Genomic DNA, 27793 nt, shown 5'->3' with positions numbered 1-27793 from the left:
GGTTCATGCACAAGAATATTTTTTAAATTAATGTATAGCTGATGTACATTTTATACATCATTTCAAATGTCACACAAAACTAATGTCACACAAAACTAAAGCAAATGTAAAAACACTGAGCACCTTAGGTAAAAGAAACTCTGTTTTCTGTAAAAGAAACAGCTGTACAGTATATAAACTAACCAATGTGGGCAATCAATGGCCATACCATCCATAATAAATCTTCTGCTATGTACCGGCCTACAGTACTTCTGCTCTAATAGAGAATCCTAAAGCAGGACACCAAGGTCATGTTGTAAAGGAATAAAATTGACATTCTGGAGGAGCCTAGTCAAACGCTGGACCTAGTGGTCAAGGGACGGTTACACTTTCAGACTGGTGGTTCAAAAAATGTAATGACCTTTTTGCTTCAAAAAAAAAAAAAAAAACCTGTGTTGATAAAGCGTCAGTGCTGCCCCCACAGTTACAGACAATCAAGTCTTCAAAGTAAGAATAGCTAAGATGGGGTTTAAAAACAGCTGACATGTCAAGCTTAGCATTTACAACAGCAATCTCTAATTTGAACACTATAAATCAGAACATCCAGAATTGCCTTTTTCCTATGTCAAAAACATAGTTTGTGTTGGCCTATCACTCTCCTTCTCTGCTGCTGAAACAGTGATCCATGCTTTCATCGTCTCCAGACTCCACTACTGCAATAGCATACTCTACGGCACATCCAAAGTCGCTAAGAAACTCCGTGCTATGAGCTCTGCTGCAGGCCTGCATGCTCATATCCTCAAGAAACCCCACTGGCTCCCTGTCCAACAAAGGATTCAATTTAAAGTAATTCTGCTCACTCACAAGACCTCCATAACTAGTCCCTCTACTACCATCATAATCCTGTTCAACCACCAGACTCCTCCTCACAGTTTCTGCTCTTCTGATGCAATCCTCATGTCTCCACCATCCAGGAACAATCATTCTGCAAACATAAAATGTACAAAACTCTCCACTATACAAATATCAAATTAATGTAATTAAAGTTAATATAATAAAATAGTGAGTATGCCCAGATAAATATTTTATAAAAAATAAATTAATAAATAATAGAATAGCAAGGACAAAATAAGAATGTTACAAAAATGCAGGAAACTGGTTGTGAAATGCTACAAAAAAAACAATCTGTTGGAACATCTGAAATTTGGTTAACTGGCGACAGATCAGTATCATAATTGGGTGTAAAAAGAGGATCCCAGAGAGGCTGAGTCTGCATGGAGCGAGGATCACCACTGCATAGGGACGTACTTAGACTGATGTGAACCTCCCTTGACATACTGAGCCCCTCTCCTCTCTTCTATCCAATTATATGGCATCACCGCATATCATGTCATGTCCTCTTTCTCCCGTACTTGTGCTTCTTCCTCTCTACGTAGCTCCCCTGTCTCTGTACCTTTCTGCAGCTATCCCAGTCTCTAAATCGTTCCTTGTGTACAGTTACTGGCCTTGCCTGCTGCTTGTTGTTTTCTTTGTGTTGCTTGTTGTTCTTTTCTCTCTCCTCTGTCCACTCACCCGTCGAGGCAGCTGGCCACCCACTCTTAGCATGGCCCTGTGGAGGCTCCTTCCCTTAAAGGAAGTTCTTCCTCTCCACTGTTGCCTGGTGCTTGCTCAAGTGGGATTGTCAAATCTTTCTATATACTATATAGTTGTGTTTTTATACTCTGTAAGATCTTAAACCAGACATTGTAAAGTGCCATAAGATGACTTTTGTTATGATTTGGCGCTACATACATATGCTTAAATGAATTAAAATTTAAATGAGAAGTCAACGATTATATAAAGAGAAGCTGAACAAATTACAACTACACATAAAATAATCAGAGGTAGAATAATAAAAAGGGAGTGATTGCATAATTTAATTCAAAATGTCTGTAAGTTTGTTGTAAGAGCTTTGCATTACTTTGCCCACTAGATGTCAGAATTTCATAGTTTGATTTAGGCCTGTAACATTTATTATTGCTGCATTCATTCTTCATGATGTTTTTTTTTTTTTTATTATTTTATTCAATTATCATGGAACACGTGCTGTGTGCCTGACCTGTCAATCAAAGGCAAATAGGGCAGAGTAAGGTGTGGACTGGGCCTGAAGCCAGATGTCAGATACCGATTTTTTAATTCACAAAACATAGTTGTGCATTTTAATCCATAATATAAAGTATCATCATACAAATGGCAGCTAGCCCTACTGCTAGCTGCTCGCTCATTTGTAGCCTTTTTTTATGAATGCACACAGCTCGTGTCTGACACCTAACATTAGGCTTTGACTTTTGTTCTTCAGTTTAGCTGGGGATTTCAAAAGAGCCTGCTTAAATTTAAAAATGAAATTCAAATCAAATAGGATTTACCATTTAGCTTTGCAGCATTACGCAGAAGGGGAAATTCATTTATGTATAATAATATCCACAACTAGAAATATGACCTGGGCAACTTGAAAAGGTTTTAGTACAACCTTTAAGCAAGTTAAAATGCCATTAGCATTTTCTATTAGCCAGTGCTTTGCATAGCAATCTAGAAACTGCTGTAGCTAAAAACCGCGACACTGCTTACAAGTATCATCACGGGTACAAAATGCTAAGCGAAACACTAAATTGCCTACTGCATCATGATATGGATAACATAACAGGTACAAGGAGCATGAAACAACTTAGCAAGTGAGGGGACGGGGACATTTTCCCCTCTCCATGAGGAAGAGCAGGTCCTTCTGGAGCCACGAACAGGAGAGCGCATATTGTAGGACAGCTGAGCATACCACCTAGTTATTTATTTTACCATCTGCAATGCCTTGAATTAGGTGTGTAACTTTATTCTTTGAATTTAATCAATGTGTGTATGCAGAACAACTGGCTTCTCATTTAGTGACCCAATAGTTTGTATGACAATACGGCACCAAAAGGTAATTGTTCTCATTCAGAGGTAAAGGCCCTTTCTTCCTGATGTACTGTTCATTGTGTACAGTATCCATGAATCCATCAGTTACTCTGCATCGCTTTGTATAACTAATGTAATACAAATGATAATTCAACTGGATTAATTGGTGGGTGATTCCTAAGTATATCACCATTATAATACATATCATATTATATTGATATTTGTCATATCATACTGTATACATTTTTATATACTTTATTACAGGAATTATTTAATTAAGTTTTCAATTTTCACCAACATTACCTTGGAAAACAAAGCACCCGTATCCCATCATGTTGATATGATATATGATATAGCACTAGTAAACACAGATTAGCAAGAATTGGTAAATTCTATAAATCTTTTTATTTAGATGATTTGGCAGAATGCACACAAAACATTACACATAAAGGATCAAGTTCCATCATAACCGATCAAAACTCTGCTGTAACACACTATCAACATAGATTTGGTTTACGAACATGTCCAATTAAAAGTGACACTTTATTTGTGACATTATTTTGCATAAGGAGTGTTCACAAAAGAGAAAGTGAAATCATATACAGAAAACCATAAAACAGGTAATTATGAAAATGACATAGGACTAGGAAGCAAAACATGTTTAAAACAACTGGAGCAAATGTGTAAATAACTGAAAGGTGAATAAATTTTCTTAAAAATAAACAGAAAAGTACTGACAGCCCTTTGTTGAGTTGAAAGTTTCCAAACAGTGATTGTCTTTGCAATTATGGTATATACAACATCATCACTCTTAATAATGTGTTATAAAAGACCAGCTCTGTATTGCATATATGTGTCTGGTTATATCATATCAAAGCATGACAGTAAAACAATTTCATATGTAAAATCTTGTGTTGTGTCTGGTAAATAAACATTTTCCTTCAAAATAGCGATTCTGTTATCTGTTCTGTCACCACTGAATACAAATATACCACACCTTATAACTAGCATTCATTTAATAGAATAGTAACTGATAAAATGGCAAACTTGCTAATAAATGTTTGGTAACAATTTGGTAAGATGACATATTTTCAATAAATCTGGACTATGTACAAAATCAATATGTATTATTACATTTCACATAATCTTATTTACAGTTTGAAGGTATTTTAAACTATCTCATGTACTCATCTCATTAATGAAAAAATAATTATTTGTAGTTAAAAACAATGAGATGACTATGAACGTCCTCTTAGGTTAGGTAATATGTAATGTATTTGATGGTACATGAGAGAGTTGAATTTGAAAGATGATTAATCTTTTTTTGGTGAGACAGACAGTTCAACTCTTGGCAATCTAAAACCACCTCTTGAACCACTGTCACTGCTGGAAGATGAAGACAGTCTTGATTTTTTGGAGGGTAGAGAAACACCTGCACTTCCTCCCATTTCTGCTTCTTTCTCCTCACCAAGTGTCACTTCATATGAGCCCTTTGACTTTGAACCAAAACCTCCAAATGTGCCAAACTTCAACTTGCCTTTCTTTCCTTTTAGTTTGCTTTCTCCTAGGTCCAGTGAAATGTCGCCACCCTCAGCCTCTAAATGAGTTGAAGGAGAACTGACCGCAAGCCCCCCCTCATCACTCAGAGAAGAAGACCGATGCCTTGATTTCTTAAATAGATCCAATGAGGCTGACTTGCCTTTGGTTGACACACTGAGTTTAGGATCACCCTCTAGTTCTAATTTGCCTCCAATCAGTTCCTCAGCATGTGGACTCATTTCTACATCAGGTCCTCGAAGGTCACTTGCACTGCTGCCCTTTGCTTTAGATTTCCCAAATAATTTTGGCATCTTCACTTTAACTTTACTCTCACTTTGCTTCAGTTCTGGACTTGGAATGTCAATACTTTGTGACTTGGATTGATAACTAAGAGATGGAGACTGTATGTTTATGCCCCCACTACCTGCAAATTCTGATTCTCTTCCACCTCCCTCACCTTCTAGCTGAGGCAGAGCAATACCAAACTTTGGTACCTTGATTTTGGGAAAAGTTACTGTGCCCTCAGCATATTGTAGGCCACCACTGCCTCCTGAAACACTTGTATCAATCTCACCACTACCTTTCACATTTGACATTTTAATATCAGGAGTCTTTAATTTCACATCAGGTCCTTCCATACTAACACTGGGACTGTCAATACCAGAACCCTCAATGGTTGTCTTCAAGCTACCAGATGGCAGATCTACATCTGATTTCAATCCCTCTGATAAAGATCCATCACTTTTCAGTTTTGGTGATTTGATATCTAATTCTACATCAGGAAAATGAAGCTTACCAAAAAGAGGCTTCTTTACTTTTGTTCCTTTGACATGAATACTGGGTGAATCTACATCCATGTCTACTGCTGGAGCTTCCACTTGAACATCAGGTTTCTTTGCCTTTCCTTTTACTTTAGGAAGTTTAAATTTACCTTTTTTCCCCTTTACATTGATGTTGATATCAGGGGCATCCAGACTTCCTTCAGTATCTGGGACATTAAATTCTGCCTTGGAAGCTGTTGCTCCTACAGCCCCCCCCATTTCTGAAGATTTCATTCCAAACTTGGGACCTTTGAATTTGGGAAATGTAACGCCTGTCTTTCCACCTTCCACAGTGATGGTGGGGCCCCCAGTTCCTACATCTGGTCCTTCAAAATCTACCACAGGATGTTTTACCTCTCCTACAATCTTTGGAAGTGAACCACCCACATCTCCCTCAACTTTTAGAGGTTTTAAATTAATGTCCAAATCTGGCAGCTCAGGTCCTTTTACTGTAGGTATTTTAACTTTGGGTCCTTTGAGAGTTGCTTCAGGACATTTAACATCAAAATCTGATCTTTTAAGGTCAATTTCAGGTGTCTTGACCTCCATATTAGCTTTGGGAAGTTTTATATGAACACCCGGATGCTCCACATTTGGACCTTTAGGGTCAAATGACGGCATTTTGACTTTAGGCATGTTGAAATTGCCTTTAGGCCCTTTGATATCAACTTCTGGACCTTTTATATCAACTTCTGGTGTTTTTATATCTCCTTCGATCTTTGGAACGGACATATCTACATCACCTTTGAGCTTGGGACCTTTCAGATTGAAATCCATATCTGGCATAGAAATGTTTGGCATTTTAAGTTTTGGTCCTTTAATATTTCCATCAGGACCTTGAACATCAATGCTGTGCCCTCTTATGTCAATATCGGTTGCTCTAACTTTAATTTTGCCTTTGATATCACCCTCTGGACCTTTGATGTCAACATCTGGTGCTTTTATGTCTCCTTCAATTTTTGGAGTTGACGCATCAACATCTCCCTTTACTTTTGGCCCTTTCAGACTGATATCCCAATCTGGCATGGAAACTTTTGGTCCTGAAATTGATGGCAAGTTAATTTTGGGACCTTTGATTTTACCACTTGGACTCTTAATATCAAAGTCTCCTCCACTGATATCCATTTCAGGAGCTTTGATATCAATGTCAGTTTTTGGAAGGCTGACGTCAACTTTGGGCCCTTCAATATTTGAACCGCTTACACCCAAGGATGGCATTTTTAATCTAGGCATTTTGAATCCTCCTTTGTGGCCCTCAATATCAACATCAAGTCCTTCAATATCAACCGTGGGAGCTTTTATGTCACCCTCAACTTTTGGAACTGAAGCATCGACATTTCCTTTTATTTTGGGCCCTTTGAGACTTATATCCCAATCAGGCATTTTAGGTGATGATATCGATGGCAAATTGATTTTGGGTCCTTTGAGATTTACATCAGGAACTTCAGCATCAATACCTGGACCCTTGATGTCAACCTTTGGTGCCTTGACATCAATATCAGCTTTGGGAAGTTTTATATCAACATTTGGGCCCTCCATCTTTGGAACTTTAAAGTCAAGTGATGGCATTTCGATTTTAGGCATTTCAAATCCACCCTTTGGCCCTTTGATATCAACCTCTGGACCTTTCAGGTCACATTCTGGTGCTTTTAAGTCTCCCTTAATCTTTGGAACAGATATGTCCAAATCACCTTTAAGCTTGGGACCTTTCAAATTGAAATCCACATCTGGCATAGAAAGTTCCGGTCCTGAAATTTTGGGCATTGTAAGTTTTGGTCCTTTGACTTTGCCATCAGGACCTTGAACATCAATGCCGTACCCTTCAATGTCAACGCCAGGTGCTTCGACTTTAATTTTGCCTTTGGGAAGCTCAAGGTCTACATCTGGACCCTCCACTTTAGGATGTTTAATGTTAAAGGATGGCATTTTTATTGTAGGCATTTCAAATCCACCTTTTGGCCCTTTGATATCAACCTCTGGACCTTTAATGTCAACTTCAGGTGCTTTTATGTCTCCTTCAATCTTTGGAAGGGAAGCATCAACTCCTCCCTTTACTTTGGGTCCTTTCAGACTAATATCCCAATCTGGCATGTTGGGTACTGATACTGATGGTGATGAAAATTTAGGTCCTTTGAGATTTACATCAGGAACTTCAGCATCAATGCTTGGTCCTTTAAAACCAAATTTTGGCATCTTAAATTTGGATCCTTTGTTTTTTGGACCAGTCATTCCCAAGTCAAGGTCGAGACCTTCGGTGCTTCCTGTTTTCCCTTTAATACTGATATCTCCTTGTGCCAATTTGATATCGGTTTCTGGGGTTTTTATCTTTTGACCCTTAAAACCTAATTTTGGCATTTTAAATTTAGATTTCTTTGTACCTATTTCCGGCACATCACATGTAAGATCTGGTCCCTCCAGTTCAGCTTTTGGTAACTGAACATCTCCTTTCAAGTTTGATTTTAACTTTGGACCTGTCAGATTAATGTCAGCATCTGGTCCAGATATTGTTGGCCCTCCAACATCAATCTCTGGACCTTTTATCCCAACTTCAGGTGCTTTAAATTTTGGTAATGACACATCTACATCACCCTTTAGCTTGGGACCTTTCACATTAAAATCCACATCTGGCAAGGACATTTTTGGTATAGAGATGCTTGGTGTCTTGAATTTTGATCCCTTGATTTTAACATCTGCACCTTCAATTTCAACTTCAGGTGCTTTTATGTCAGGTTTCGAAAGGCTTAGATCAGCATCTGGACCTTCCACCTGAGGGCCTACAATCTTAAAAGATGGCATTGTGATTTTAGGTATTTCAAATCCACCCTTATGCCCTTTGACATCAACCTCTGAAAGGTTGATATTCACTCCAGGGGCTTCTATGCCTCCTTCAATTTTGGGAGCTGACATGTCCATGTCGCCTTTGAGTTTTGGGCCTTTCAGATTCAAATCAACTTCTGGCATGGATAATTTGGGTCCTGAAAGTTTTGGCATGTTGAATTTAGGTCCTTTGAATTTTGCATTCGGTCCTTCAACATCAAACTCCGGTCCATGGATGTCAACATCAGGTACTGTCACGTCAATGTCGGCTTTGGGAAGATTTATATCAACATCTGGGCCTTCTACTTTTGGAGTCTTAACGCCAAATGATGGCATTGTTAATTTAGGCATTTTGAATCCTCCTTTGTGTCCCTCAATGTCTACATCTGGTCCTTCAATGTCAATCTTGGGGGCTTTTATGTCACCCTCAATCTTTGGAACTGAAGCATCAACATCTCCTTTTATTTTGGGCCCTTTCAGACTAATGTCCCAATCTGGCAGTTTGGGTGTTGATATCGATGGCAATGAAAATTTGGGTCCCTTGAGATTTACATCAGGGACTTCAACATCAACTTCTGGCTTTTTGATGTCAACATTTGGTCCTTTGACATCAATGTCAACTTCAGGAAGTTTTGCATCAACATCTGGGCCCTCCAGTTGTGGACCTTTGAAACCAAGGGATGGCATTCTTATTTTGGGCATCTCAAATCCACCCTTTGGACCTTTAACATCCACCTCTGGACCTTTGATGTTAACTTCAGGTGTTTTTATGTCTCCTTCTATCTTTGGAGCTGAAACATTCACATCACCTTTAAGATTTGGACCTTTAAGATTGAAATCCACATCTGGCATTGATAATTTGGGTCCTGAAAGTTTTGGCATGTTAAATTTAGGTCCTTTGAATTTTGCATTCGGTCCTTCACCGTCAAACTCCGGTCCATGGATGTCAACATCAGGCGCTGTCACGTCAATGTCGGCTTTGGGAAGGTTTATATCAACATCTGGGCCTTCTACTTTTGGAGTCTTACCGCCAAATTTAGGCATTTTGAATTTAGGCATTTTGAATCCTCCCTTATGTCCCTCAATTTCAATATCTGGTCCTTCAATGTCAACTTTGGGAGCTTTTATGTCGCCCTCAATCTTTGGAACTGAAGCATCAACATCTCCTTTTATTTTGGGCCCTTTCAGACTAATATCCCAGTCTGGCAGTTTGGGTGTTGATATCGACGGCAATGAAAATTTGGGTCCCTTGAGATTTACATCAGGGACTTCAACATCAACTTCTGGCTTTTTGATGTCAACATTTGGTCCTTTGACATCAATGTCAACTTTAGGAAGTTTTGCATCAACATCTGGGCCCTCCAGTTGTGGACCTTTGAAACCAAGTGATGGCATTCTTATTTTAGGCATATCAAATCCACCCTTTGGACTTTTAACATCAACCTCTGGACCTTTGATGTTAACTTCAGGTGTTTTTATGTCTCCTTCTATCTTTGGAGCTGAAACATTCACATCACCTTTAAGATTTGGACCTTTCAGATTGAAATCCACGTCTGGCATGGATAATTTGGGTCCTGACAGTTTTGGCATGTTGAATTTAGGTCCCTTGAACTTAGCATTCGGTCCTTCAATATCGAGATCCGGTGCATGGATGTCAACATCAGGTGCTGTCACGTCAATGCCGGCTTTGGGAAGGTTTATATCAACATCTGGGCCCTCCAGTTGTGGACCTTTGAAACCAAGTGATGGCATTCTTATTTTAGGCATCTCAAATCCACCCTTTGGACCTTTAACATCCACCTCTGGACCTTTGATGTTAACTTCGGGTGTTTTTATGTCTCCTTCTATCTTTGGAGCTGAAACATTCACATCACCTTTAAGATTTGGACCTTTCAAATTGAAATCCACGTCTGGCATGGATAATTTGGGTCCTGAAAGTTTTGGCATGTTGAATTTAGGTCCTTTGAACTTTGCATTTGGTCCTTCAATATCGAGATCTGGTCCATGGATGTCAACATCAGGTGCTGTCACTTCAATGTCAGCTTTGGGAAGGTTTATATCAACATCTGGGCCTTCTACTTTTGGAGTCTTACCGCCAAATTTAGGCATTTTGAATCTGGGCAATTTAAATCCACCTTTGGAGCCTTCAATGCCAACATCTGGTCCTTCAATATCCATATCAGGACCTGCAATATCTCCTTCAACCTTTGGAAGTGAAACATCTGTTTCTCCCTTTATTTTAGGACCTTTTAAATTTATGTCAAAATCTGGCAACTTTGGTCCTTTGATGTGTGGCATTTTAAATGTAGGTCCTTTCATTTTTGCATCAGGGCATTCAATGTCAATTTCTGGAGCTTTAACGTCAACATCTGGAACTTTGATGTTAACCTCAGGGGTTTTTATGTCTCCCTTTATCTTTGGAGCTGAAACATTCACATCACCTTTAAGATTTGGACCTTTCAAATTGAAATCCACTTCTGGCATAGATAATTTGGGTCCTGAAAGTTTTGGCATGTTGAATTTCGGTCCTTTGAATTTTGCATTCGGTCCTTCAATATCAAGATCCGGTGCATGGATGTCAACGTCAGGTGCTGTCACGTCAATGTCGGCTTTGGGAAGGTTTATATCAACATCTGGGCCTTCCACTTTTGGAGTCTTACCGCCAAATGATGGCATTCTTAATTTAGGCATTTTGAATCCTCCTTTGTGTCCCTCAATGTCAACATCTGGTCCTTCAATGTCAACCTTGGGAGCTTTTATGTCACCCTCAATCTTTGGAACTGAAGCATCGACATCTCCTTTTATTTTGGGCCCTTTCAGACTAATATCCCAGTCTGGCAGTTTGGGTGTTGATATTGATGGCAATGAAAATTTGGGTCCCTTGAGATTTACATCAGGGACTTCAACATCGACTTCTGGCTTTTTGATTTCGACATTTGGTCCCTTGACATCAATGTCGACTTTAGGAAGTTTTGCATCAACATCTGGGCCCTCCAGTTGTGGACCTTTGAAACCAAGGGTTGGCATTCTTATTTTAGGCATGTCAAATCCACCCTTTGGACTTTTAACATCGACCTCTGGACCTGTGATGTTAACTTCAGGTGTTTTTATGCCTCCCTTTATCTTTGGAGCTGAAACATTCACATCACCTTTAACATTTGGACCTTTAAGATTGAAATCCACATCTGGCATGGATAAATTTGGTCCTGAAAGTTTTGGCATGTGGAATTTCGGTCCTTTGAATTTTGCATTTGGTCCTTCTATATCAAGATCCGGTGCATGGATGTCAACATCATGTGCTGTCACATTAATGTCGGCTTTTGGAAGGTTTACATCAACATCTGGGCCTTCTACTTTTGGAGTCTTACCGCCAAATGATGGCATTTTTAATTTAGGCATTTTGAATCCTCCTTTATGTCCCTCAATGTCAACATCTGGTCCTTCAATGTCAACCTTGGGAGCTTTTATGTCACCCTCAATCTTTGGAACTGAAGCATCAACATCTCCTTTTATTTTGGGCCCTTTCAGACTAATGTCCCAGTCTGGCAGTTTGGGTGTTGATATTGATGGCAATGAAAATTTAGGTCCTTTGAGATTTACATCAGGGACTTCAACATTGACTTCTGGCTTTTTGATGTCAACATTTGGTCCTTTGACATCAATGTCAACTTTAGGAATTTTTGCATCAACATCTGGGCCCTCCAGTTGTGGACCTTTGAAACCAAGGGATGGCATTCTTATTTTAGGCATGTCAAATCCACCCTTTGGACCTTTAACATCCACCTCTGGACCTTTGATATTAACTTCAGGTGTTTTTATGTCTCCTTCTATCTTTGGAGCTGAAACATTCACATCACCTTTAAGATTTGGACCTTTCAGATTGAAATCCACGTCTGGCATTGATAATTTGGGTCCTGAAAGTTTTGGCATGTTGAATTTAGGTCCTTTGAACTTAGCATTCGGTCCTTCACCGTCAAACTCCGGTCCATGGATGTCAACATCAGGTGCTGTCACGTCAATGTCGGCTTTGGGAAGGTTTATATCAATATCTGGGCCTTCTACTTTTGGAATCTTACCACCAAATTTAGGCATTTTGAATTTGGGCAATTTAAGTCCACCTTTGGAGCCTTCAATGCCAACATCTGGTCCTTCAATATCCATATCAGGACCTGCAATCTCTCCTTCAACCTTTGGAAGTGAAACATCTGTTTCTCCCTTTATTTTAGGACCTTTTAAATTTATGTCAAAATCTGGTAATTTTGGTCCTTTGATGTGTGGCATTTTAAATGTAGGTCCTTTCATTTTTGCATCAGGGCATTCAATGTCAATATCTGGAGCATTAATGTCAACATCTGGAACCTTGATGTCCACTTCAGGTGTTTTTATGTCTCCCTTTATCTTTGGAGCTGAAACATTCACATCACCTTTAAGATTTGGACCTTTCAGATTGAAATCCACTTCTGGCATAGATAATTTGGGTCCTGAAAGTTTTGGCATGTTGAATTTAGGTCCTTTGAATTTTGCATTCGGTCCTTCAAGATCGAAATCTGGTCCATGGATGTCAACATCAGGTGCTGTCACATTAATGTCGGCTTTGGGAAGGTTTATATCAACATCTGGGCCTTCCACTTTTGGAGTCTTACCGCCAAAAGATGGCATTTTTATTTTAGGCATTTTGAATCCTCCTTTATGTCCCTCAATGTCAACATCTGGTCCTTCAATGTCAACCTTGGGAGCTTTTATGTCACCCTCAATCTTTGGAACTGAAGCATCAACATCTCCTTTTATTTTGGGCCCTTTCAGACTAACATCCCAGTCTGGCAGTTTGGGTGTTGATATTGATGGCAATGAAAATTTAGGTCCCTTGAGATTTACATCAGGGACTTCAACATCAACTTCTGGCTTTTTGATGTCAACATTTGGTCCTTTGACATCAATGTCAACTTTAGGAAGTTTTGCATCAACATCTGGGCCCTCCAGTTGTGGACCTTTGAAACCAAGGGATGGCATTCTTATTTTGGGCATCTCAAATCCACCCTTTGGACCTTTAACATCCACCTCTGGACCTTTGATGTTAACTTCAGGTGTTTTTATGTCTCCTTCTATCTTTGGAGCTGAAACATTCACATCACCTTTAAGATTTGGACCTTTCAGATTGAAATCCACGTCTGGCATGGATAATTTGGGTCCTGAAAGTTTTGGCATGTTGAATTTAGGTCCTTTGAACTTTGCATTCGGTCCTTCACCGTCAAACTCCGGTCCATGGATGTCAACATCAGGTGCTGTCACGTCAATGTCGGCTTTGGGAAGGTCTATATCAACATCTGGGCCTTCTACTTTTGGAATCTTACCACCAAATTTAGGCATTTTGAATCTAGGCAATTTAAATCCACCTTTGGAGCCTTCAATGCCAACATCTGGTCCTTCAATATCCATATCAGGACCTGCAATCTCTCCTTCAACCTTTGGAAGTGAAACATCTGTTTCTCCCTTTATTTTAGGACCTTTTAAATTTATGTCAAAATCTGGCAACTTTGGTCCTTTGATGTGTGGCATTTTAAATGTAGGTCCTTTCATTTTTGCATCAGGGCATTCAATGTCAATATCTGGAGCATTAATGTCAACATCTGGAACCTTAATGTCCACTTCAGGTGTTTTTATGTCTCCCTTTATCTTTGGCGCTGAAACATTCACATCACCTTTAAGATTTGGACCTTTCAAATTGAAATCCATGTCTGGCATGGATAATTTGGGTCCTGAAAGTTTTGGCATGTTGAATTTAGGTCCTTTGAACTTTGCATTTGGTCCCTCAATATCAAGATCCGGTGCATGGATATCAACATCAGGTGCTGTCACGTCAATGTCGGCTTTGGGAAGGTCTACATCAACATCTGGGCCTTCTACTTTTGGAGTCTTACCGCCAAATGATGGCATTCTTAATTTAGGCATTTTGAATCCTCCTTTATGTCCCTCAATGTCAACATCTGGTCCTTCAATGTCAACCTTGGGAGCTTTTATGTCACCTTCAATTTTTGGAACTGAAGCATCGATATCTCCTTTTATTTTGGGCCCTTTTAGACTAACATCCCAGTCTGGCAGTTTGGGTGTTGATATCGATGGCAATGAAAATTTGGGTCCCTTGAGATTTACATCAGGGACTTCAACATCGACTTCTGGCTTTTTGATTTCGACATTTGGTCCCTTGACATCAATGTCGACTTTAGGAAGTTTTGCATCAACATCTGGGCCCTCCAGTTGTGGACCTTTGAAACCAATGGATGGCATTCTTATTTTCGGCATCTCAAATCCACCCTTTGGACCTTTAACATCCACCTCTGGACCTTTGATGTTAACTTCAGGTGTTTTTATGTCTCCTTCTATCTTTGGAGCTGAAACATTCACATCACCTTTAAGATTTGGACCTTTCAGATTGAAATCCACGTCTGGCATTGATAAATTTGGTCCTGAAAGTTTAGGCATTTTGAATTTATGTCCTTTGACCTTTGCATTAGGTCCTTCAACATCAAACTCCGGTCCTTGGATGTCAACTTCAGGTGCTTTTACGTCAATGTCAACTTTAGGTAGGTTGACATCCACATCTGGGCCTTCTACTTTTGGAGTCTTACCACCAAATTTAGGCATTTTGAATCTGGGCAATTTAAATCCACCTTTGGAGCCTTCAATGCCAACATCTGGTCCTTCAATATCCATATCAGGACCTGCAATCTCTCCTTCAACCTTTGGAAGTGAAACATCTGTTTCTCCCTTTATTTTAGGACCTTTTAAATTTATGTCAAAATCTGGCAACTTTGGTCCTTTGATGTGTGGCATTTTAAATGTAGGTCCTTTCATTTTTGCATCAGGGCATTCAATGTCAATATCTGGAGCATTAATGTCAACATCTGGAACCTTAATGTCCACTTCAGGTGTTTTTACGTCTCCCTTTATCGTAGGTGCTGATACATTCACATCACCTTTAAGATTTGGACCTTTCAGATTAAAATCTACGTCTGGCATGGATAAATTTGGTCCTGAAAGTTTTGGCATTTTGAATTTAGGTCCTTTGAATTTTGCATTCGGTCCTTCAACATCAAACTCCGGTCCATGGATGTCAACATCAGGTGGTTTAACGTCAATGTCGGCTTTGGGAAGGTTTATATCAACATCTGGGCCTTCTACTTTTGGAGTCTTAATGCCAAATGATGGCATTGTTAATTTAGGCATTTTGAATCCTCCTTTATGTCCCTCAATGTCAACATCTGGTCCTTCAATGTCAACCTTGGGAGCTTTTATGTCACCCTCAATCTTTGGAACTGAAGCATCGACATCTCCTTTTATTTTGGGCCCTTTCAGACTAATGTCCCAATCTGGCAGTTTGGGTGTTGATATCGATGGCAATGAAAATTTAGGTCCCTTGACACTTACATCAGAAACTTCAACATCAACTTCTGGCTTTTTGATGTCAACATTTGGCCCTTTGACATCAATGTCAACTTTAGGAAGTTTTGCATCAAAATCTGGGCCCTCCAGTTGTGGACCTTTGAAACCAAGGGATGGCATTCTTATTTTGGGCATCTCAAATCCACCCTTTGGACTTTTAACATCCACCTCTGGACCTTTGATGTTAACTTCAGGTGTTTTTATGTCTCCTTCTATCTTTGGAGCTGAAACATTCACATCACCTTTAAGATTTGGACCTTTCAGATTAAAATCTACGTCTGGCATGGATAAATTTGGTCCTGAAAGTTTTGGCATTTTGAATTTAGGTCCTTTGAACTTTGCATTCGGTCCTTCACCGTCAAACTCCGGTCCATGGATGTCAACATCAGGTGGTTTAACGTCAATGTCGGCTTTGGGAAGGTTTATATCAACATCTGGGCCTTCTACTTTTGGAGTCTTACCGCCAAATTTAGGCATTTTGAATTTAGGCATTTTGAATCCTCCTTTATGTCCCTCAATGTCAACATCTGGTACTTCAATGTCAACCTTGGGGGCTTTTATGTCACCCTCAATCTTTGGAACTGAAGCATCAACATCTCCTTTTATTTTGGGCCCTTTCAGACTAATGTCCCAGTCTGGCAGTTTGGGTGTTGATATTGATGGCAATGAAAATTTGGGTCCCTTGAGATTTACATCAGGGACTTCAACATCAACTTCTGGCTTTTTGATGTCAACATTTGGTCCTTTGACATCAATGTCAACTTTAGGAAGTTTTGCATCAACATCTGGGCCCTCCAGTTGTGGACCTTTGAAACCAAGGGATGGCATTCTTATTTTAGGCATCTCAAATCCACCCTTTGGACTTTTAACATCCACCTCTGGACCTTTGATGTCAACTTCGGGTGTTTTTATGTCTCCTTCTATCTTTGGAGCTGAAACATTCACATCACCTTTAAGATTTGGACCTTTCAGATTGAAATCCACGTCTGGCATGGATAAATTTGGTCCTGAAAGTTTTGGCATTTTGAATTTAGGTCCTTTGAACTTCGCATTTGGTCCTTCAACATCAAGATCTGGTCCATGGATGTCAACATCAGGTGCTGTGACGTCAATGTCGGCTTTGGGAAGGTTTATATCAACATCTGGGCCTTCTACTTTTGGAGTCTTACCGCCAAATGATGGCATTGTTAATTTAGGCATTTTGAATCCTCCTTTATGTCCCTCAATGTCAACATCTGGTCCTTCAATGTCAACCTTGGGAGCTTTTATGTCACCCTCAATCTTTGGAACTGAAGCATCAACATCTCCTTTCATTTTGGGCCCTTTCAGACTAATATCCCAGTCTGGCAGTTTGGGTGTTGATATCGATGGCAATGAAAATTTGGGTCCCTTGAGATTTACATCAGGGACTTCAACATCAACTTCTGGCTTTTTGATGTCAACATTTGGTCCTTTGACATCAATGTCAACTTTAGGAATTTTTGCATCAACATCTGGGCCCTCCAGTTGTGGACCTTTGAAACCAAGGGAGGGCATTCTTATTTTGGGCATCTCAAATCCACCCTTTGGACCTTTAACATCAACCTCTGGACCTTTGATATTAACTTCGGGTGTTTTTATGTCTCCTTCTATCTTTGGAACTGAAACATTCACATCACCTTTAAGATTTGGACCTTTCAAATTGAAATCCACATCTGGCATGGATAATTTGGGTCCTGAAAGTTTTGGCATGTTGAATTTAGGTCCTTTGAACTTTGCATTCGGTCCTTCACCGTCAAACTCCGGTCCATGGATGTCAACATCAGGTACTGTCACGTCAATGTCGGCTTTGGGAAGATTTATATCAACATCTGGGCCTTCTACTTTTGGAGTCTTACCGCCAAATTTAGGCATTTTCATTTTAGGCATTTTGAATCCTCCTTTGTGGCCCTCAATGTCAACATCTGGTGCTTCAATGTCAACCTTGGGAGCTTTTATGTCACCCTCAATCTTTGGAACTGAAGCATCAACATCTCCTTTTATTTTGGGACCTTTAACATTTATGTCAAAATCTGGCAACTTTGGTCCTTTGATGTGTGGCATTTTAAATGTAGGTCCTTTCATTTTTGCATCAGGGCATTCAATGTCAATATCTGGAGCATTAATGTCAACATCTGGAACCTTGATGTCCACTTCAGGTGTTTTTATGTCTCCCTTTATCTTTGGAGCTGAAACATTCACATCACCTTTAAGATTTGGACCTTTCAAATTGAAATCCACGTCTGGCATAGATAATTTGGGTCCTGAAAGTTTTGGCATGTTGAATTTAGGTCCTTTAAACTTTGCATTTGGTCCTTCAATATCGAGATCTGGTCCATGGATGTCAACATCAGGTGCTGTCACGTCAATGTCGACTTTTGGAAGGTTTACATCAACATCTGGGCCTTCTACTTTTGGAGTCTTAATGCCAAATGATGGCATTGTTAATTTAGGCATTTTGAATCCTCCTTTATGTCCCTCAATGTCAACATCTGGTCCTTCAATGTCAACCTTGGGAGCTTTTATGTCACCCTCAATCTTTGGAACTGAAGCATCGACATCTCCTTTTATTTTGGGCCCTTTCAGACTAACATCCCAATCTGGCAGTTTGGGTGTTGATATTGATGGCAATGAAAATTTGGGTCCCTTGAGACTTACATCAGAGACTTCAACATCAACTTCTGGCTTTTTGATGTCAACATTTGGTCCTTTGACATCAATGTCAACTTTAGGAAGTTTTGCATCAACATCTGGGCCCTCCAGTTGTGGACCTTTGAAACCAAGGGATGGCATTCTTATTTTCGGCATCTCAAATCCACCCTTTGGACCTTTAACATCCACCTCTGGACCTTTGATGTTAACTTCAGGTGTTTTTATGTCTCCTTCTTTCTTTGGAGCTGAAACATTCACATCACCTTTAAGATTGGGACCTTTCAAATTGAAATCCACATCTGGCATGGATAAATGTGGTCCTGAAAGTTTTGGCATGTTGAATTTAGGTCCTTTGAATTTTGCATTTGGTCCTTCAACATCAAGATCCGGTCCATGGATGTCAACATCAGGTGCTGTCACGTCAATGTCGGCTTTGGGAAGGTTTATATCAACATCTGGGCCTTCTACTTTTGGAATCTTACCGCCAAATTTAGGCATTTTTAATTTAGGCATTTTGAATCCTCCTTTGTGGCCCTCAATGTCTACATCTGGTCCTTCAATGTCAACCTTGGGGGCTTTTATGTCACCCTCAATCTTTGGAACTGAAGCATCAACATCTCCTTTTATTTTGGGACCTTTAACATTTATGTCAAAATCTGGTAGTTTTGGTCCTTTGATGTGTGGCATTTTAAATGTAGGACCTTTCATTTTTGCATCAGGGCATTCAATGTCAATATCTGGAGCATTAATGTCAACATCTGGAACCTTAATGTCCACTTCAGGTGTTTTTATGTCTCCCTTTATCTTTGGAGCTGAAACATTCACATCACCTTTAAGATTTGGACCTTTCACATTGATATCTACATCTGGCATGGATAATTCTGGTCCTGAAAGTTTTGGCATGTTGAATTTAGGTCCTTTGAACTTTGCATTTGGTCCTTCAATATTGAGATCCGGTGCATGGATGTCAACATTAGGTGCTGTCAAGTCAATGTCGGCTTTGGGAAGGTTTATATCAACATCTGGGCCTTCTACTTTTGGAGTCTTACCGCCAAATTTAGGCATTTTGAATTTAGGCATTTTGAATCCTCCTTTATGTCCCTCAATGTCAACATCTGGTCCTTCAATGTCAACCTTGGGAGCTTTTATGTCGCCCTCAATCTTTGGAACTGAAGCATCAACATCTCCTTTTATTTTGGGCCCTTTCAGACTAATATCCCAGTCTGGCAGTTTGGGTGTTGATATCGATGGCAATGAAAATTTGGGTCCCTTGAGATTTACATCAGGGACTTCAACATCAACTTCTGGCTTTTTGATGTCAACATTTGGTCCTTTGACATCAATGTCAACTTTAGGAAGTTTTGCATCAACATCTGGGCCCTCCAGTTGTGGACCTTTGAAACCAAGGGATGGCATTCTTATTTTAGGCATGTCAAATCCACCCTTTGGACCCTTAACATCCACCTCTGGACCTTTGATGTTAACTTCGGGTGTTTTTATGTCTCCTTCTATCTTTGGAGCTGAAACATTCACATCACCTTTAAGGTTTGGACCTTTCAGATTGATATCTACATCGGGCATAGATAATTCTGGTCTTGAAAGTTTTGGCATGTTGAATTTAGGTCCTTTGAACTTAGCATTTGGTCCTTCAACATCAAGATCCGGTCCATGGATGTCAACATCAGGTGGTTTAACGTCAATGTCGGCTTTGGGAAGGTTTATATCAACATCTGGGCCTTCTACTTTTGGAGTCTTACCGCCAAATTTAGGCATTTTTATTTTAGGCATTTTGAATCCTCCTTTATGTCCCTCAATGTCAACATCTGGTCCTTCAATGTCAACCTTGGGAGCTTTTATGTCGCCCTCAATCTTTGGAACTGAAGCATCAACATCTCCTTTTATTTTGGGCCCTTTCAGACTAATGTCCCAGTCTGGCAGTTTGGGTGTTGATATCGATGGCAATGAAAATGTGGGTCCTTTGAGATTTACATCAGGGACTTCAACATCAACTTCTGGCTTTTTGATGTCAACATTTGGTCCTTTGACATCAATGTCAACTTTAGGAAGTTTTGCATCAACATCTGGGCCCTCCAGTTGTGGACCTTTGAAACCAAGGGATGGCATTCTTATTTTAGGCATCTCAAATCCACCCTTTGGACCTTTAACATCAACCTCGGGACCTTTGATGTTAACTTCAGGTGTTTTTATGTCTCCCTCTATTTTTGGAGTTGAAACATTCACATCACCTTTAAGATTTGGACCTTTCAGATTGAAATCCACGTCTGGCATGGATAATTCCGGTCCTGAAAGTTTTGGCATGTTGAATTTTGGTCCTTTTAACTTTGCATTTGGTCCTTCAATATCGAGATCCGGTGCATGGATGTCAACATCAGGTGCTGTCACATTAATGTCGGCTTTTGGAAGGTTTACATCAACATCTGGGCCTTCTACTTTTGGAGTCTTACCGCCAAATTTAGGCATTTTTATTTTAGGCATTTTGAATCCTCCTTTGTGTCCCTCAATGTCAACATCTGGTACTTCAATGTCAACCTTGGGAGCTTTTATGTCGCCCTCAATCTTTGGAACTGAAGCATCGACATCTCCTTTTATTTTGGGCCCTTTTAGACTAACATCCCAATCTGGCAGTTTGGGTGCTGTTACTGATGGCAATGAAAATTTGGGTCCCTTGAGATTTACATCAGGGACTTCAACATCAACTTCTGGCTTTTTGATGTCAACATTTGGTCCTTTGACATCAATGTCAACTTTAGGAAGTTTTGCATCAACATCTGGGCCCTCCAGTTGTGGACCTTTGAATCCGAGGGATGTCATTCTTATTTTAGGCATGTCAAATCCACCCTTTGGACCTTTAACATCCACCTCTGGACCTTTGATGTTAACTTCAGGTGTTTTTATGTCTCCTTCTATCTTTGGAGCTGAAACATTCACATCACCTTTAAGATTTGGACCTTTCAGATTGATATCTACATCGGGCATAGATAATTCTGGTCCTGAAAGTTTTGGCATGTTGAATTTAGGTCCTTTGAACTTAGCATTTGGTCCTTCAACATCAAGATCCGGTCCATGGATGTCAACATCAGGTGCTGTCACGTCAATGTCGGCTTTGGGAAGGTTTATATCAACATCTGGGCCTTCTACTTTTGGAATCTTACCGCCAAATTTAGGCATTTTGAATTTGGGCAATTTAAGTCCACCTTTGGAGCCTTCAATGCTAACATCTGGTCCTTCAATATCCATGTCAGGACCTGCAATATCTCCTTCAACCTTTGGAAGTGAAACATCTGTTTCTCCCTTTATTTTAGGACCTTTTAAATTTATGTCAAAATCTGGTAATTTTGGTCCTTTGATGTGTGGCATTTTAAATGAAGGTCCTTTCATTTTTGCATCAGGGCATTCCACGTCAATACCTGGAGCATTAATGTCAACATCTGGAACCTTGATGTCCACTTCAGGTGTTTTTATGTCCCCCTTTATCTTTGGAGCTGAAACATTCACATCACCTTTAAGATTTGGACCTTTCACATTGATATCTACATCTGGCATGGATAATTCTGGTCCTGAAAGTTTTGGCATGTTGAATTTTGGTCCTTTGAACTTTGCATTCGGTCCTTCAATGTCGAGTGCCGGTGCATGGATGTCAACATCAGGTGCTGTCACATCAATGTTGGCTTTGGGAGGCTTTATATCAACACCTGTCTTACCACTAAATTTAGGCATTTCTCCCTTGGGCATTTCAAATACTCCCTTTGGACTTTTAATGTCAATCTCTGCACCTTTCATGTCCACCCCAGGTGTTTTTATTTCTCCTTCTATTTTTGGAGCTGAAACATTCACATCACCTCTGAATTTTGGACCTTTCACGCTGAAATCCACATCTGGCATGGGTATTTTTGGTCCTGTAATTGATGGCAAGTTTAATTTAGGCCCCCTTGTCTTCCCATTTGAACTGTCTATGTCAATATCTCCTCCCTTTATGTCCAATTCAGGGGTTTTGATATCAATATCAGCTTTTGGTAAGCCAACATCAACTTCTGGCCCTTCAACATTTGGACCTTTCGTACCAAATGACAGCATTTTAATTTTAGGCATTTTGAATTCTCCTTTGTAGCCTTCTGTTTCAACATCTTTTCCTTCAAAATCACCCTTGGGACCTTCAATTTTTGCATCAAAGCCTTTAATGTCAATTTTTGGAGCTTTAAGGTCAACATCTGGTGCGTTTACATCATGATCAACTTGAGGAAGTTTTGCTTTGTCACCCAAGCCTTTCACTTTTTCACCTATACCAAATGAGGGCATTTTGACTTGAGGCATGTCAAATCCACCCTTTGGCCCTTCAATATTAATTTCTGAACTTTTGATGGAAACTTGTGGTACCTCAGTATCCAACTCGGGAACCTTTACTTCTCCTTCAAGCTTTGATACTCTGATAGTTGCATCTGGGCCTTTAATGTCACTCTGTGGAGCTTTAACATTAACATCAGTGTTAGCTTTGGGAAGTTTGACACCAATATCTTGAATCTCAACTTCTGGACCTTTGATACCAAATGATGACATTTTGACTTTAGGAATGTTAAATCTACCCTTTGGTCCTTCAGTATCAATCTCTGGGCCTTTTATGTGGACTTCAGTTGCTGTTATGCCTCCTTCTAGCTTTGGAGTTGATACAACCACATTGCCTTTGTGTTTTGGACCTTTAGCACACACGTCAACTCCCGAAATTGATGGCACTTTGAAATCTGAACCTTGGATATGACCACCAGTTTTGTCCATGTCAATCTCTTTCCTATTGATGTCCATATTAATATCAGCTTTTGAAAGACTAACATCAATTTTAGGATCTGCATCTGCATCCCCACTGAGTTTACCTTCAATGCTAGTTCCCTCTTTCTTCATTCCTTTCATTTCAAATCCAGGTATCCTCATTGATGACATTTTTATGTCGCTCACATTGCCTTCAGTTACATAGCCTGGAACTTCAATAACCATTCCAGGAGTTTTTATATCTGTCTTTGTGCTTGGCAGGTTTACTCCAGCCTCTTCTTTTAACTTTGAACTTGTTAGGTTGACATCTACACCTGTCACTGAAATGTTTACTGGCCCTGAGGAATATCCTGAGGTTACACTGCCTAATGTTACTTCTGATCCTTTTACTTTGCCACTCTTCTGTTGACTATCACTATTAATGGAACCACCAAGTCTGATATTGTCAGTATTGCTTGATCCCTTTGCCTGTGGGTGACTGATGGTAATTTCAGATACTTTCATCTTTGTTCTTTCGCCTAAGCTGGTGTCAGCAGCTTCCTCTGCATCTCCCACCAGTCCTATTGTAACATGCCTACCACCAATGTTTGTGCCTTCTTTTAATGACATGTTTTTTTCTGAAATCTGAATGCTTCCGTCTCCTTGTTCTCTACTCCCTCCTAAAATCTCAAAACCTCCCTGTTCTTTACCAGCTGTTACCCCAAAGTTAGGCCCCTTAAATCTGAGGCCTGTACCCCTTTCTATTTCTATGTCTCTTGTAATTGTTGTGGTCTTATGTCCCCCACTGCCCCAGCGTGTCTCTGTGGAGCTAATATGTGGTCCAGTGTAAGAGATATTGCTTGACTCAAAAACTCCCTCCTCTGCTCCCTCTTTACCTGAAGGGCTGCCATGCGTAATTCTGATATGAGGAGAGCCATCTGCAGATTCGTGCCTTATTCCCTTGAACTCTGGGCTTGAAAGTTCAAGTTGCTCACTTATGCCAGTTGGCATGTCCACAGTGTAGGTAGTGATGCGACGGGTGATGGTAGTGATTGTGCTGCCATCACTGCTTGTGCTGCTGTGGCGTTCTGTGCGAACATCAACTCCCTCTGCAAGGTCTTCAGACTTCAGCCTTGGTTTGATCTTTTTTGTGTATATTCTTTTGTAGTCATCATCATCCCCACTCTGTTGATATGAAAAGACAGAAAGACATACAACCTTTATTATTATGTATGTATGTATGTATGTACTATCCCATGTATTCTACTCTGTAGCTTTCCTACAAACAATTCAGTGAACATATTAAAAAATAAAACTTACAAGGATGATGTCTGGACTTGAACCTCCAAACCGGGTCTTCCCTTCCCATGTCAATGTGCCCATTGGTGAACGACATGGTGTGCTCAAGGGAGAGCAGTAAGGGGATTTATCTCTGTTTTGTAGTTTCAGTCCAACTTTGTGACGGTTCAATGTCTTCAGTAGCTCAGCTGTCTCTTCTGAGCTCATGTTATCAAAGTAGATAGTAGCGCCCACAATCTGGTCACCTGTCAATTAAGTGGACACAGGAGAAAAAATTGTGTATTAACATTGTAAAAACTATTCAGCTCATAGTTGAAACATATCTTACTTTATCATACTTTATAATTGTTGAAATACGGCAATAACAAAAAACAAAAAGGAATTTGCTACCTTCATATACTTTTCCAGACCGTGCTGCAGGTGACTCTCCTTTCACCTCCTTAACAAAAATCTCCCCTCCTGTTGTCTGTTCAATAGTCAAGCCAGTTTTGTCTGGGCCTTCCCAATCTGGAAAGAGCACCTCCCTGGTTTCTTCCTCTTCAGCCATCTGTTAACATAGCATATCAAATAATTGATTAGAGAGAAAAACACAGGATTGTTAGTATGTCCTCTGAATTTGTATCAAGGTATGAGAAATGTATAAAATAAATAAATACAAGGAATTATATGGATTGGGGCTTTAACTTCATAGAATACCTTGTGTTTGCTTTCCTCTTTGTAAGCCCTGGTGCGTTGGGACTCTAAGTTGGTTTTCCTATAGAAAGAAAACAGTGATAATTATCAAGACAAAATCATAACAACACGTGTTCATAGTATTTCATTCATTCTATTTCATGTATGTGTTCTTTATTATTAATTCAATGTTATTAATCAAATTAATTATTTTTTATTAACAAAATCCTACTTTTGTATAAATTTAGGATTTGCCATCCATACATTAGTAAGTAGGTCTGGCTTGTATGACCCAATAGTGAACACTAGATGGTGATATAACCATGTCAGGCAGCAGAATCCATAACTTTTGGAAGAAAAAAAAAACAAACAAAAAAATAACACCATCACCTCCTACTCTTAAGCTCTCTGTGTTTTGGACATTTGTTTGGAGTCAGACCACACCCTGCCCTACGGAAAGAAACCTAATCCTGTGCCTACACCCCAGCTCCAATGTCAATAGAGAGAATAATGATGTTAAAGCTGCCTTGCTTTATGTAAACATATCCAGACATGCAGAAATGACATTTTGTACAATAATCTGTTAGTGTATGCCCTCTTTTAGTGAAGGTTTTCTACAACTGTGTCTTCTGCTCATTGTTGTAATCACATTTATATTCAACCCCATGTTAAAAACAATTTTCTACATCAATCTCAGGCCTGCCTCTTCAAACTTGCTGACTGGTCCTAGCCACTCTTTGGAGCACAACCCATTGTTTAATTAATACCAAACTCCCTTCACTGTCTTTAATTACAGAAAGTGTCCCTAATTATTCAACAGTGGTTTGCATGTTTTCATCTTGGATTAATTTGGTCCATCTTTCTGTTCATTTTTTATTTTTCTATACACAGCCAATCCTTAACAGTAGCAAACCACCCCTTCTAAAATCTGAACTAAAGCCACATAGCGTGATTTTCGTCCAAAGGCTATGCTTACGAGAATCTAAATACTGTAAAACTATAACATTACAAATAATGTTGTAATTACATTATAGGTGCAAGGTCTTTTCTGGCATTCATTGCTTGGTATTTGACTTGTGAACACCACAGCAGAATTTGACCAATGAGACAGACAGCATATTGCACAGTTATTCATGAGACACCCTGCTGCTGCAGCTTACATCAAACCAAGCTGCTATTCAGTAGGTTTCCGCTGTCTATTTGCTTGAACTCAATCAATATAAATCTAAAAAGTCTATCTATCATATGGCACAAAGACGCAGGATATGAGTCATGGTGGTAAGAAACTGTTAACATCTAATTCGTGTGCACTTGACAACCAGAAACCAAATTGGAAAGGTGGTTTTTACTAGCTATATTGGTGAATTATATTCCTGTTTTGAGCATTTCAGTTTCTGGGTATATTTGGCTATACTATGTAGTCAGATTGGAGACTTAATGCAAACAAAGCTGTCAGTGGTCAAATTTGCACACAATTGACAAGACCACCTAAGTCATAAGAAACTGCCTCTACCGGCTTGTAACATGACAACGAAAACAAATTAAAAAGTCACCTTTTACAAATGATTATCCAGTCTTGTAGAATATTGTCACTCTAATTAATAATTGCTTAAAAATACAAAACATTTTGCCATACTACTGTACTCACTGCTGTAAATAACAAAACATAGGCAAAGCTAAATGAACAGCTGTTTCAAAAGTTAAAAAATTATATATTGCAACAAATTAAGGAATTAGAAGAAGACAGTGTTAGATCTTGGCTGACTGGGACGTGTCACACACAGCTCTGTGTTGTCGGTGTATTATCATGCATACAGTCACAATGCACGGCTGCCTGCACAACATCCAAGTTCAAAACAGAAAACCGAAAAAGAGAAACTCTGAAAAGCTTTGAAAGCAAAACACTCCCTGTGCAGATCAAAGTAAACATCTGAAATTAACAGTCGGTTTCTGAGAATTTAACATTTGTAAGGAAGCATTAATAAAAAGATCAAGTGATTTGCAAACCAGTCTTCCTAGGTTGCTTTCTAGGGTGTGTTACAAGCAATTCTCCAATTAATGTAAGTCAATAAATAGACTGGGCCTACGTGATGGGGAATGGTGGAAAATACATGTAATGCTTTGAGATAATATTAGCCTACTTTCTAAAATAGCCCTTTGCCAACTCTCAGAACAGAATTACTAGGTCCGAGGTCTCCTGCTTTCTCTCTATTGTGCCTGTTAGTAGAGCTTGAGTGTGGCGTGAAACATTAATCTATTCTTGCAATATCTACACATTATATAAGTATGAAATACTGCGCTGAAATGTGTTCTAACCCATTGTAGATCACGTTCCTCACAAGCCAAATAACTCAACCAGTTACAGTGTCTTAACCAGGCATTTCTTGTCCCAGCCTGAGAGAATATGGGATCAACCAGAAGAATCTGTGTTTTCCCTACGGGTCACAACACTGGCAATTTTATATCCAACTCCTTCCTTCAGTCTATAAAAACAGACAAAAATAGCTAACTATATTTTCACATAATCTGGGTTTCCACACATCCATTCACATGCTCCTGTGGGCTTATGACGACATTACATATAATTATTTAGTGTTGAGAGGTGGTCAGTAAATATGAAACATTTTAACACTCAAAATAAGCATACACTCAAGTGTACTCTCACATATCCAGTAAACATCTTTTGAGATTTAAACATCTTTTTATCTGCCTGCATTTGATTATCACTCCCCAAGGCCCTCTGTGATCAAGATTGAACTATTTGAGTCCTCCTTGTTGACACAGCTTCAACATATTTCTGGCAGCAAACTGTAGGGAGGAGCTAAGGTTCACAGCAATATAGGCGCAAAGGAAGGAACTTAGAGAGA

The 27793-nt window shown here is 39.6% G+C and overlaps 1 protein-coding gene across 7 annotated transcripts in view; it reads right to left on the bottom strand.

The window, feature by feature from the left end:
* Positions 1-3293: 3293 nt before the first annotated feature.
* ahnak (AHNAK nucleoprotein) overlaps positions 3294-27793 on the bottom strand; it is a 32908-nt gene continuing 8408 nt past the window's right edge. Inside the window, exons 3-9 of one of the 7 annotated variants that reach the window (XM_026357330.2) lie at positions 24951-25008; positions 24645-24801; positions 24276-24499; positions 19379-24140; positions 18081-18811; positions 16673-17513; positions 3294-15964 (exon numbers count right to left, since the gene is read on the bottom strand). In XM_026357330.2, coding sequence (XP_026213115.1) covers positions 4221-15964; positions 16673-17513; positions 18081-18811; positions 19379-24140; positions 24276-24499; positions 24645-24801 — 18459 coding nt within the window. In that variant the 5' untranslated portion in view covers positions 24951-25008 and the 3' untranslated portion in view covers positions 3294-4220. Of the gene's footprint in view, positions 17537-17976; positions 18812-19216; positions 24141-24275; positions 24500-24644; positions 24802-24950; positions 25009-27793 lie in introns of all 7 variants that reach the window. The other 6 variants (XM_026357329.2, XM_026357327.2, XM_026357332.2 and 3 more) reach the window with 6 other exon arrangements.

This window comes from Anabas testudineus, chromosome 10, assembly GCF_900324465.2.
Source record: "Anabas testudineus chromosome 10, fAnaTes1.2, whole genome shotgun sequence".
NCBI classification, from domain to species: Eukaryota; Metazoa; Chordata; class Actinopteri; order Anabantiformes; family Anabantidae; genus Anabas; species Anabas testudineus.
The sequence above is the reverse complement of the archived record's forward strand: the minus strand, read 5'-3'. Positions and strand labels throughout refer to the sequence as shown.